General features: G+C 33.7%; 1 protein-coding gene across 1 annotated transcript; it reads right to left on the reverse strand.

Moving 5' to 3' along the window:
• Positions 1 to 586: 586 nt before the first annotated feature.
• Positions 587 to 10,996, reverse strand: LOC148200352 (pentatricopeptide repeat-containing protein At4g35850, mitochondrial-like). Its single transcript, XM_088113493.1, has 13 exons — positions 10,859 to 10,996; positions 10,554 to 10,707; positions 10,272 to 10,434; positions 9,543 to 9,608; positions 9,337 to 9,434; positions 8,865 to 8,982; positions 8,570 to 8,779; positions 6,638 to 6,714; positions 2,207 to 2,300; positions 1,840 to 1,905; positions 1,675 to 1,752; positions 1,481 to 1,582; positions 587 to 965 (listed from the first exon to the last, which is right to left on the reverse strand). The coding sequence occupies exons 1-13, from the start codon at positions 10,881 to 10,883 to the stop codon at positions 873 to 875; spliced, it is 1,344 nt and encodes a 447-aa protein (XP_087969619.1). The 5' UTR covers positions 10,884 to 10,996; the 3' UTR covers positions 587 to 872.
• Between the last annotated feature and the right edge of the window lie 1,584 nt (positions 10,997 to 12,580).

Below are 12,580 nucleotides of genomic sequence, written 5' to 3' on the forward strand. Positions count from 1 at the left end.
ATAATTGAGTAAATCCCTACTAATATAACATAACTAAAAATTAACTTTAATCAAATAGTCATTTGAACATTAACCAGAAAAATCTTAACTAATATTAATAAATAAACATATATTTTGAAATAGAAAATCGTCTATACGATATTGGTTCAAAAAAACAAACTCTAAACACTTATTAAAATCTCTATCATAATCATATTAATAACATTTCTACTAAAATCAAATTAAGAAAAAAAAAACAAATAAGACAATCTTAAAAATATTTAAATTTTAAATTTGTTTACCTTCTAAGTGAAATTTAAATTTCTCTAATTTTAATTAATCTAATTTATTTGACTATATTCTACAATTTCTATTTCTTTTAAAATTTCTTATCCAAACATCACATTTTATTTCAAAATACTTAAAATTTTTATGAAAATAAATTAGCCACTTAAAATTCCTTACTCTTATAGAAAAAGTTTGTTGAAACATAATCTTGGTAAAACTAAAACTTAAAAACGCACGCTTGAATAAGTTCTCAAAACAATACTATTAGTAAAAGAATATGTAACATACTCTTCCCCACTACGGAGTGACATTTTGTTCCTTCTCAAGCAAACAATTATCAATGTAAATTACAATTTATAGCCAAGTTTAGAGTCTGCAATGACATTGACATTGACATTGAAATAACTTAACATCAATGGTGCCTCGTGTATTACAGAGAAATAATTATTTCAAAACAGAAAACCTTGATCTATCAGATGTTGGAAAATGGTAAAAAGTGCTCTACATAATCTCCTAAAATACAATAATTTAGTTAAACTTGGGACTTACGTACCATGTCATACATGAATCAAACAAATAATTCTGGTGACTTAAGTAGTATGACTTTAAAATTGCCTGTTCCCGCTTCTCGTATTCATTCTGTTATATGCATTAGAAACCATAAGAAGTCTTGGATCATCTTCAGGAATCTCTCGATCCTGCAATTCCACAAACAAAGTAGTGAGCATCATGGGTACGTTCAATGGGAAGATATAGCTTGATTATAACATGTGTGTGTGACCATTAGAAAACAATTAAAAAAAGTGAACTCAATAAAAAACTAAAAGCTGTATTTCATTTCTTCAAACATGCAATACAAGAATTTCAAGGAATATCTGAATAGGAAGTCATTTAAGAGCAGATAGAAATGAAAACTCTGTTCTCCTTTGCATGGAAAATGATAAATCACTCCCAGTACTATATACTAGAGGAGTGTTGAACTCTTGGCAATGTGACAAAAGAAAGATTGAATGGCAATGCAAAAGGGCCTGTTGTTAATGACAGCGGATCACAGCTCATACTAATTAATATATCCAATCTAGGGAAGACAAATTGCAACCTTTACTGTATGATTCATGGCTTTTTACCACTAAGATGAATATACAAACTATCAAGAGAAATTATTTCAAAGAACATAGAAGAACGTGATGGTCTACAGAAGCAAATAACTCACTTTTAAGCCTTTGTAATATGCTTCTACCGCAGGAAATAAGGCGTTAATTTTCCGAACTTGCATCATGTCCCATATGTAGTTGGCAGTGGTATATCCCCCGGTCTACCATTAGAAATAAGAACAAAATACATATTAGAAATTCCAGAGAACAAATAAAACTGTATCAAGCTAGTAACGAGATAAAGTTTCAATACCTTCTCTCCTGCAGCTACAAGCAGGAGCTCACTTCCCAATCTGCTATTCACAAAAAAATTTCTTTCGTTCATCTTTACCTACATTTATAAAATAATATTTTTAAATCCTTAACCAGATCAGATAAATCACAGTGACAAAGTTGACGCAAAGCTAAGATGACGTACCAGAATATCTTGAGCAATTTGCATTCCTTTCTCAGTGTACCCAGCCATTGCCCCTTCTGCGAGAGTCTGCAGTCACGTTAACTCAATATGCCTTTTATGCAAATTGTTTTAAAAATAATCATTACGCAGCAGTGTTCAACGAGGTAAGGGTGAAACAAATTTTCAACTACATAACCATGCATTAGATGCATGACTGGAAAATTGGCACTTTTTAAGTTCAGGCATACTTGTACGAGTCACACACTGCCAGAAGGGTGTTTATCCATACTACTTACATCATCCTCAAGATCCTTTGAACAAGAATAATAAGCTTTGAGCTACAATAATACTTGGGATTGAAAATCCTAGAAATTTTGACCAAACTCACCACAAAAAGTTCTGCAGCAATAACCCTTCCCTCGTTTATGTGGTTCTCAAAAGTTTGAAGAGCAAGGTCAATTTCTCCTGCATGACAATAGCACCTGCATAATAATGGTAAACAGAGATAAACTGACTTCTTTAATAATGCATCAGGAGAACAGATACCAGTACAACTAAACAGAAGGACCCTTCTAGAGAAAAAAAGTTAGTTGAAGTTTTAGATTGAAAAATAGTGTTCATACACTCCACTGATACAAACATATGTATATATGTACACACACACATACACACAGATATATATATATATATATATATATATATATATATATATATATATATATATAATTGTGTAATTAACAATACAGTGCTGAGAAATCATAAATAAGGGCTAATGCCTATGACATGCATATGACATACTAGGTATAACGAAAACAGATTTATAAAAGTTATACAACATAAAAACTGAATTCAAAGTCTTCTCAATGATTTAGACAAAATATAGAATTGATAAATTCAATACTAATCCTCTTGGATAACATCTTCTCTTGAATAAAATGATAATCAATCTCAATATGTTTAATTCTTTCGTGAAACACTAGATTAGAAGAAATGCGATTGGTTGTCTATCACAATATAACTTCATGTGCTGGACTTCATAAATTTTAAACTTTGAAGAAGTCTTTTGATGCACCAAGTTCACACTTAGGCAAAGTCATAGCTTGGAATTATGCTTATACACTCGATCAAGCAATGACACTTTGTTTCTAGCTCTTCTAAGAAATAACATCTCCACCAATGAATAACCAGTAGTTACGTGTTTGTCTATAGGATAACCTATCCAATCAGAATCGTTATATCCAGAAACTTGACTATTTCCCTTATCCTCATATAAAACCCCAGTCCAGGAGCCCTTTAGATATACCTAACAATGTTCCAATGATCAATGACTAATAGATATCTTTAGTAAGGAATCTATCTATCACGCACTCGACACTCACTTGCACATGCAACTGAGAAAGAAAACTGTATATTCCTCTTGTATTCAAAGAATGTACAAGAACGGCACCCAACTTCCAAGGGAACACTTTCCCTTCACAAGAACAACCTCCTATCTATAAAAAGAATATCAAAATCTCCCCTGACATAAGACCTCCCTGCCTTCTTATAAAGGCCCCCAACCAACTAATCAACTAATTCCTAATTTGTTTCCTTCTATCCTGCACACATTATATCCTATCACATTATATTCTATCATTACATCCCACTGCAGAACAACCTTGTCCTCAACGTGTTATCATATGAAGGCAACCCACTCGCTATTGCTTGCAATTTTAGATCTGGAGGCTTGGGTGGTGGTTAATATGAGAGTGGTTTTTGCACACCATATTCTGAACCCAGTAATTTGGAATCCCAAAATTTGAATGTCATTGATTGTTGCTTGGCTGCATCTCCATCTTCAACGCTCTTTATTGTTGCCTCCCCTTCCTCCTCCATCATACTATATTTTTCTGTTCCAAATCCCCCTTCTGTTTTGGTGTTTTCTTCCCTACAGAGAGTGTGATTCTTCATTTTTGGCCTTTCTCCCACAATTATAGCACTTTGTGAATCTCTAATCAAGTTCTTTAGATCCTGTTGTGGCAACCAATTGTGAATGTTAGATTGAAGCCCTGCAAAGAAAAACCATGCAATTGATCTTCTAGTGTTTTATTAGCTTGTGACACCAATATCTTGAATTCTTGGATGAATTTTCCCCCACTCAAAACAGCTGCATCTTCTACTCTATTTCCAGACTTAATAGTCACAAAGCTCCCACCACATTCTGCTTTCTTTCCTCTGTCTTCACCCTTCTTCATTATTTTGAGATACACACCTAGACCTGCCACACTATCTCCACTAAAACCAGCAGCTTATGCAACTTTACTCAGAAAAGCAAGAGTCACAACATTCCCATCATGGTCTTCACCTGATGTATTTTCCCTACCAACATTTGTCACGTTATCAACCCTTACAGCAACAACTTCTGCAACTTTCTCAACAACAGCCACACCAATGTCTCCATCACAGTTTTCGTCTTTGCCTTCATTTTCACATATATTTTCTTCTCTCCTATCTTGCCCTCTAATTCCTGCAAAACCATCAACACTCAAAACAGCAGCTTTTGACACTCTACTCCCTTATGTAATGGTAACGACATTCCCCTCACAGTCTTAGTCAGCCCCGTCCTCTTCACTGATATCCGTTTTCCCTTTTCTTCTCCCCATTGGTTGAATTTTCTACTCCATACGAGGGTTTCTTGGCTTTCTTTATGTGTAGAAGACTATCTTTCACAACATCGCTACCCATTTTTCCCTCTTTCTTTCCTTTCATGACAAATTTCTCACTTCTTTCTAAGCCCTTTATGTGAATCTTGAATTTCTGCAACATTTCTTTTATTTCTTCGATATTTCTTCTCCATTCTGCACTACTATGTGGATATCTTTCTTCCTTCTTCTCTTCATCATTAGCCAAGTACTCTCCTTCTTCAAAGAATTTCTTGGCTTTAAGTTCACAACATCCCTACCCATTTTTCCCTCTTTCTTTCCTTTCTTGTTGTCATGAAGAAATTCCTCTTTCCCTCCCCTTCTTGCTCTGTCAAGAGATTTCTTCCTTCCTTTTGAGTCCCTTTCTTGATTCTGGTATTCCAATATCATTTCTTTCAATTCTTGGCAACTTCTTCTCCATTATGCTATCCTCATTTTCAGTTCGTTGGCCCACTTCATCCAAGGTATTGTCTCTTCCTTCCATGCTTCCACCACTTCTTGATTCGGATAGATTTGTTTAGTAAGGAATCTATCTATCACGCACTCAACACTCACTCGCATAGGCAATTGAGAAACAAAATTGTATATTCCTCTTTGTATTCAAAGAATGTACGAGAACAACATCCAACTTCCAAGGAAATCCCTCCACAGGAACAACCTCCTGTCTATACAAAGAATATCAAAAGCTCCCTTGACACAAGACCTCCAAGCCAACCAACTAACCAACTAACCAACTTTTCCACTCCAACTTGGGGTTGAGCAAGATGAGTAATCATATCATGTTTGCCTATTTGAAAGAAGCCAACCTATAGAGTCGTATAGCCATTGTATATCATTAGCAAAAATACTCTATGCCTTTTTCCAAAAGAACAATAAGTTCTAAAGGCTTTGAGAGTCCCTAAAAAATGTGGTTTCTCAAGTTGACACAGTATAACACATAATTGAAAATCTTCCATTGAGCACTATTCTCTATTGACCCTCCATTGTGCACTTTCTTCAAATGTTCATGGTGTCCTTGACCAAGGAACCAAAGTTCTACAAAGGCAACCAATGATATACATACTTTTTTCATTGAGTTTCTATGTGGTAATGGTGGTGTTCACTTACAAGCCAAACAACCAAGCAAAGGGCAACATAGAGAAAGATGATGCTTGAAACGGACTAGGAAGCTTTGACAAGACCTGTGGAAGAGAGAGATACAATGACATTCCAATGGCAGCAACCGACACAAGATGCACACGCATGACAGGACAAATTGTGATATTAGGGTGTGAGAGCTCATAAACCAAAGCTAGGATGCTAGACCACTTGTGTTAGGTCATGCTTAACAAGGTGCACCAACCCTAGAGTTGTTAGAAGAAAAGGTTTTGGTGAAATTGAGGGTTTCCAACTGTAAGACGACAATTTTCAACAAAAAACATCTTTATAAAGGTTATACAACAAAAGATAATCATTATTCAACAAAGCTCAAATTGAAAGCATATTCACCAACAATATCAACCAAATTGAACAAGTTTGGTGGTTACATCATTGCCTTTGTACAAACAATTCATATTCTACTTGCACAAGATACTATATGTTTCTATAACAAAATCAATAGAAGTGTTTTGAATATTGGAAAATGGATACACCACAAAATGTTAAATGTTTACTAATTAATTAGTCAATTGTATACCTATAAAATATTACACACACACACACACACATATATATATATAGATAGATATAGATAGATAGGTAGATATAGATAGATAGATAGATATCCATCAAGACTATTTGGTTTGAGCGGGCTAAATGATAATGATATTGCAAAGGAAACATTTTATCTAACCAAAGACATCCTTCAAAAGAAGCAATGGAACGAAAGAAATTATTTACATGTTAACCACATATATATAACCACCTTCCCAGGACTTCTAACTTCCCTTTGATTTAAAGGTCAAATGCACAAATGGAAAATACCATTCATTTTTCATACTAGTAAGTACTTTCCAGAAAGTGTAACAAGGAAAGGAGCTAGCTACTAGAGGAAAATGCCTATTCTACAACTTTCTCATAATCAATATTTTCTTTTTGTAATTTGATTTCCTTTCCCTCAATTAGGGACAATAGCAAAAAGAGGACCCTTAATTGATTACCTGATTACTTGCATCATAATAAAGACATCAGGAGTTTTTCCGTCCTTGTTCAGCATGTCCAATAGTCTGTTCGTTAACTGCCACAATTAGAGCAAACATGCATATATTAAAAGATAAATTAAAACAAAAAAGAAAAAGAAATAGCAGCCCAAGAGTATATCCGTAGAAGAGAAGGGAGATGTTTCCACTGTGAGGGTCCCTACAGCCCAGGCCATAGATGTCCAGAAAAAGATATAAGGATAATGATCATGGCTGAAGATAAGGAGGAAGAGGAAGGAAAAGAGGAGGAAGAAATGGAGCAGAGACAGATGGAGCTCTCGGCTTTTTCAGCAGGGGACCTGACACAATCTAATACTATGAAACTACAAGGATGAGTGAGTGGAAAACGAGTGTTGGTGTTAATTGATAGTGGTGCTAGCCACAACTTTATTTCGGCCAAACTAGTGACTGAATTAGGCCTGGTGGTTGAGGAAACTCCTCCCTACAAAGTCAGACTGGGGGATGGACATAAAAGGACAACTAGTGGATGTTGCCATGACCTCTTATTAGTTTTGGAAGGTTTGGAGGTGAAGGAGAAATTTTATTTGTTTGAACTAGGACTTGTGGATCCAATTCTAGTTGGTTTGACGGTTGGCTGTTAGGTGTGAAGGGTTTGTTATATAGGGGGGAGGTGTGTCTTAGGAGGACAGTTTTGGGTTATATTGTTGTAGTGACAGGAATATTACATCCTGCGTGAAGGGAGGATTGCTCCCTTGGTTACATAAGTCTTTGTTACAAGAATAATAAGACAGTTTGGTTCTTTGGTGAGTGCTTGTGTGTGTGTGTTGAAGTGCTTATCTGTGTGGGTTCAGGGTTTCTTGCTGCCAAGAATCCCAACATAAGTGATGGCACCACATATCATAACGAGTGAAGAAATAGTGGTGCAAAAATATAAAAGTGAAGAAAGAAGGTGAACAAATTCAATTATTGAAGATTTCCGAAGCCTTTATTTTCAAGATGGACTCTACTTGTTTTGACAAACACATTAAAATGGCCTGTTTTGAAATATACACAAACCTGCAATCCATTGGAATTTCCTTTTCCAAGTTTTATACTAGAGGATGGTAGGGGCAGGTTACTATCACAAAAAACAATAATTCAAATATGATATTCGGATGTGATACAACCCCATCATTAACTAAATTGGTAGAAAACTTCCTTTAACAGCCATGCAGAAATTCCACTTTTTTTAAGTATAGGAATATAAATCTCTAAAGAACATAAAGTAATAATGAAATTTAAATGTTGATGTCATACAAACATTATCTAAATAAATACAATTTGTGCATGCAAACAACTTCATAAAGCCTTCATAGGAAATGAAACTATAAACATTATAAGGCTGACAAATTTCTTGTGGCAATATTCTAACTCAGCTTACGGGTGTCCGACATGGCAATGAGAAAACATAATTTATTCATTACCTTAAATCATATAACTATTATACATCTAATCTCTATTTTGGGGTCAATACAGAGTGTAACAACAATAGAGCTTTTAAAAGGGTCCGTAAAAAAGGAAGATTAATATGCACATTTGTTTAGCAGAAAATAACATAATACGAATTTTATTTGGTGGTAGTAACTAGGTAAGTCAATGAAAATGAAGGGTGTAAATATTATTTAAAAGAAATATGCAGTAAAAAATTATTAACCGAGAAAATGGATCCTGATCTACATTCGACACCAACTTACGTCCATATTCAAATATCACATGCAACCAATTTCTACATGACTTATGCTGATAACTCAATCCAACATCTCGAAATCATACCGTCGAATAATTTCATTCCACACAAAAACAAATGGCACTGGAATAATAACACAAAAGCATAGTAAAAAGAATTAAACAACAGCATACGAACTTTAACATGCATGACATGACACTTAATACCTCAACAAGTTTTAGGTCTGCAGCAGCATGAAATGCAGTGTGATATGCTGTAAATGGTCGATTCAAAAACCCTCCACGCCTATGAATATAATCTGCTGTTGGTAGGTTGTATAATTCTTCATCACTAACACCCATCATCACATTCTCAGCATTGGCACTGTTGGTTTCATCTGAAGACCACATCTTTGACTTCTCCACAAACTCAATAACCTTTTTCCACAGAATAAAAGTTTAAACATCACTGGACAAATACAGCATATACGATTCCAAATAAAAACATAGGTAAGATAACTACTTTTGCAGAAAAATCATCAACAAGAGGTGTCTTATTCTTGTGTGCAACTATAAGCCCAGCATAGCAGAACTTGTTCAATCCCAGACCAGCAGCTATCATATCACGGACAATTGTATACCTGGATCAATACATTTCAATAAATATAATTTAAATATTCCAAAACCATATAATATATCTAAGTGACGAGTTGATGATTCTGAAATACAATTTGTACTAAAAAACAGAAAACTAGAAGAGAGAAAACTCTTACCTTACACAAAAGACAAGAAAAAAACCAGGTTTTACGTGTTAGGCCATTAAGAGTAGAATTTCACAACACACTGTTTAAAATAAAGCAACAATCCTTGGACATTGAATGACAACAAAAAAGCATTGTAAAAAACAGACAATGGAATTATAGAGAGCAGGAATTAAGGGAAGAAGTAATTTATAGTAAAGTATTAGATAGTGCAAGAAGTAGATTGCAACATACACTCGGTCTATGCGTCCATCGGCAGCACAAGCATTTAGCAAGCAGATGTAGGTTTGTACATTAGGCTTTACTTCCATGCGTTTCATTTCCTCCAAAATCTCCATTTCAAACAAAAACAAATAAATCATATATCTAAAGAGAAGGAAGCAATAAAATAAAAATAGTAATACTTCAAATCCTTGACTACAAGCAATAGTGATAAGTACCTGAATAGCCTTATTAGAGTTCATGCATTTCCCACAGGTCGAAATCAGAAAGTTGTACAAAGTAACCTACGTCATCAACATGAAACAACTGTCATAGACCTACATAGAGGATATACAAATTACACAGCAAAATGTTTTGCGGCCTAATGGCATCTGCTGATACAAACTACTAGACAAAATCATTATGGGGCACACATGACAGCTTCCAACAACCTTTTCAGGCAAAAATGTATATAAAAATAACAAAAGTATCTTCTGGTCTACAATAGCATGGAAACTTGAAAAGATTATAAAGAATAAAAGAACCTCAAAACCTTCTGTTATCACTCAAGATTATCCATATTCTAAAAGTTATTACAAAAGGAAGAGACCCAGAAAATAAGAGTTTACGCAGCAAACTAAAGACATTGAACTACAACACTTTCAAGAATAATCATTCCACATTCTCATCTCTTCCCCTTGTTAATAAACTCGGGGAAAGCAACAGAACTAGCCCAATATCTCAACTGCAGATCCCATTATATGTCATTAGTACCAAATTGAATTTCAAGCAATGATATCAGTTTCTGCAGGTGATGATCAACCTAAATTTGTTAAGCACCCCTTTCTCAGCATATAAATTCAAGTATTACATTCAATATCAATAGCTCCACTCCAACACCTCGTCCCACCTAAAATGGAAAACTATTCAAGCAAAGTTATGAATAATGATAAAAAGACAGTACATACATCAGGGAGCAAACCCATAGTTTTCATTTGGTCCACGAAGAAGAAAGCATCTTGCATCCTAGCTGCTTTCATAGTTCCCGCAACAAGGGAATGGAAAGTGTCGCGCGAAGGTTTCACCCCATCAAGCATCATATCTTCATACACATCTCTCAGCAAGAAAGTCCTACCAAATAAACCCCACATGCAAAAATTCAGCCTTGGCAAAATTAAAAAAAATGGGATGCTCAGAATAATTAATTAACCCAAATTTTATTTTATTTTTTTAAAAAAAGGAGACAAAACCTTCTTTTTGAAGTGAGAGAGCCCAAAACAGTGTTATACTCGGAAACGTTGTTTGCATAGTTTCTCTTGGCGTACTCTTCAGTGGAAACGGCGAAGAATCGGAGTCCAGAAACCCGATTCAGTGACCCGACACGCACAGCATAACGTGATTGAACTACGGAAAGAGAAATAAAGAGAAACTGAGACTGTGAAAAAAAAAAATAGTTGTGCAGCATAACGTGATTGAGGTATGGAAAGCGAAAAGAAAGAGAAACTGAGATTGTGAAAAATAGTTTGTACGTTAAAAATGAAGAAGAAGAATATACCAATGAGAGATTGAAGGAACTTCATGGCATAGAAGTGGAATGAATCACTTCAGAAGGGAAGAGTTCCAATCTCTCTTAATTCTTCCTAAAACCCTTGGATTTTGTTTGCGTTCTTTTTTGGGGCTTTCGTTTGTTGCTTAGGACTGTGTTTCGAGACTGGCCTGGGAAACTATTCTCGATGTTTTCTTCCTGCACCCATCATATTTTCTTTTACCACCCGTAACATAATAAAATGACTAAATTATTTTTGTCATTACACCCTTATTTATTTAATTCAAAATTATGTTTAGAACTACGTATTTGAAGTAAAGTTTTGAAGTATCCAGTCAAGAATATGATTTTGGAAAGTGTAATATAAAATATAGTTATGAATTCGAGAATCTAAAGTACAGTTTTAATTATATAATCTAAATATAATTTGAAAAATAAGTTTAAATGTTATAATTTAGAGATATTTTGAATTGTCTAATTCATAATGTAATAAGCAAAAAAAGAAACTGTTTTAAATTATTTAATTGGTAAAGCACTACTAAAACAATAATACAAAATTTCTAGAAACAACAAATTCAAAAATATATTTTTGGATATATGATTTTTAAAACACTTTAACAAAAAAAAAATAAATATAAAAAATTATACTATGAGTATAAGTATCATTTTATATTTATAATATTAAGTTTTACCTAAAATCTAATAGAATTTATCTTTATTAGATTAATAGGGTTAACCTTTAACCTAATATAAAGGTTTTTGTCGAACCAATCATAAATATTCAATCTTAAACTTGAAATGTATAGATTTTAACATAAGGGTGTGAGTGAGATTTTATATTAATTATAAATAAAGTCATATTACAATATAGAAATTGATATAAGTATATTTTATGAATCTCTTTTATAAAGTTAAATTAGACCTAAAAATTTATTTCATAAAAAAAATTAAATTTATATAAATATTTTAAGAAAAACATCATAATTATTGAGTATAAAAAACTATGAAATTAAAAAAAAATCTATATTTTCATACTTCCTTTCAAAAAAATGTTACAAGATACCAATGTATAGTTACTTTTATTTTTGTCTCTCCACTTTGCTAACTTGGATAACAAGACTAAAATATTTTTCATTAAGAGAAGGATATGTGACCACTATTATACGAAAATCTTCTCCATTACTAGAAAGACACATGGTTACTAAGAGAGAATTATCTTCATTAAGAGAAGAACACATGACCACTACTCCCAAAGGAAGAAGACCAACACGTCTTTAACTTTTCTCCCAAGGTGGTCTAGGTGGATGTTGACTAAAAGTCAACTAACAAGAGGCGTTACATATGAATCAACATTGAGAGTTGAATTGTGTTGACTCATGTTAACCAAAACTCTACACTAATCGGTCCATCTTATAAGGCTTAAAAAAGAAATCCTATATTATTTGGCCTATAATACAAGGTCTAAAATAAATATACTCTACTAAGAACTCATTGATGACCCATGATAATAAGAGCTTGGACCCATCTTTCATAGATTACTCCTACTCTTCTTGAGTGTGTTTGACTATGGCTAGGGGTAAGCCATCAACGGTGGCCAACGTTAAGTCTTTTTTCCATTAACATTTTTACCTCAGGCTTGATTTTTGCTTTCTTGAAGGAGTTTCATTGTGATTTAAAAGAAAAAGATAAAGATAAAATAATTGGCAATGCTATGTCTTTTTCTTATTAAAT

Source organism: Vigna umbellata, chromosome 4 (genome assembly GCF_029865625.1).
Source record: "Vigna umbellata cultivar VRB3 chromosome 4, Vumbellata_1.0, whole genome shotgun sequence".
NCBI lineage: Eukaryota > Viridiplantae > Streptophyta > Magnoliopsida > Fabales > Fabaceae > Vigna > Vigna umbellata.

Coding starts and splice junctions, on each gene's coding strand:
- LOC148200352 (XM_088113493.1), bottom strand. CDS start 10,883: ATGAAGTTCCTTCAATCTCTCATTG. Junction 2,301..6,637: donor ATTATGATGCAAGTAATCAG/GTAATCAATTAA, acceptor ATTATTATGCAG/GTGCTATTGTCATGCAGGAG. Junction 1,753..1,839: donor AAATTGCTCAAGATATTCTG/GTACGTCATCTT, acceptor TTATAAATGTAG/GTAAAGATGAACGAAAGAAA.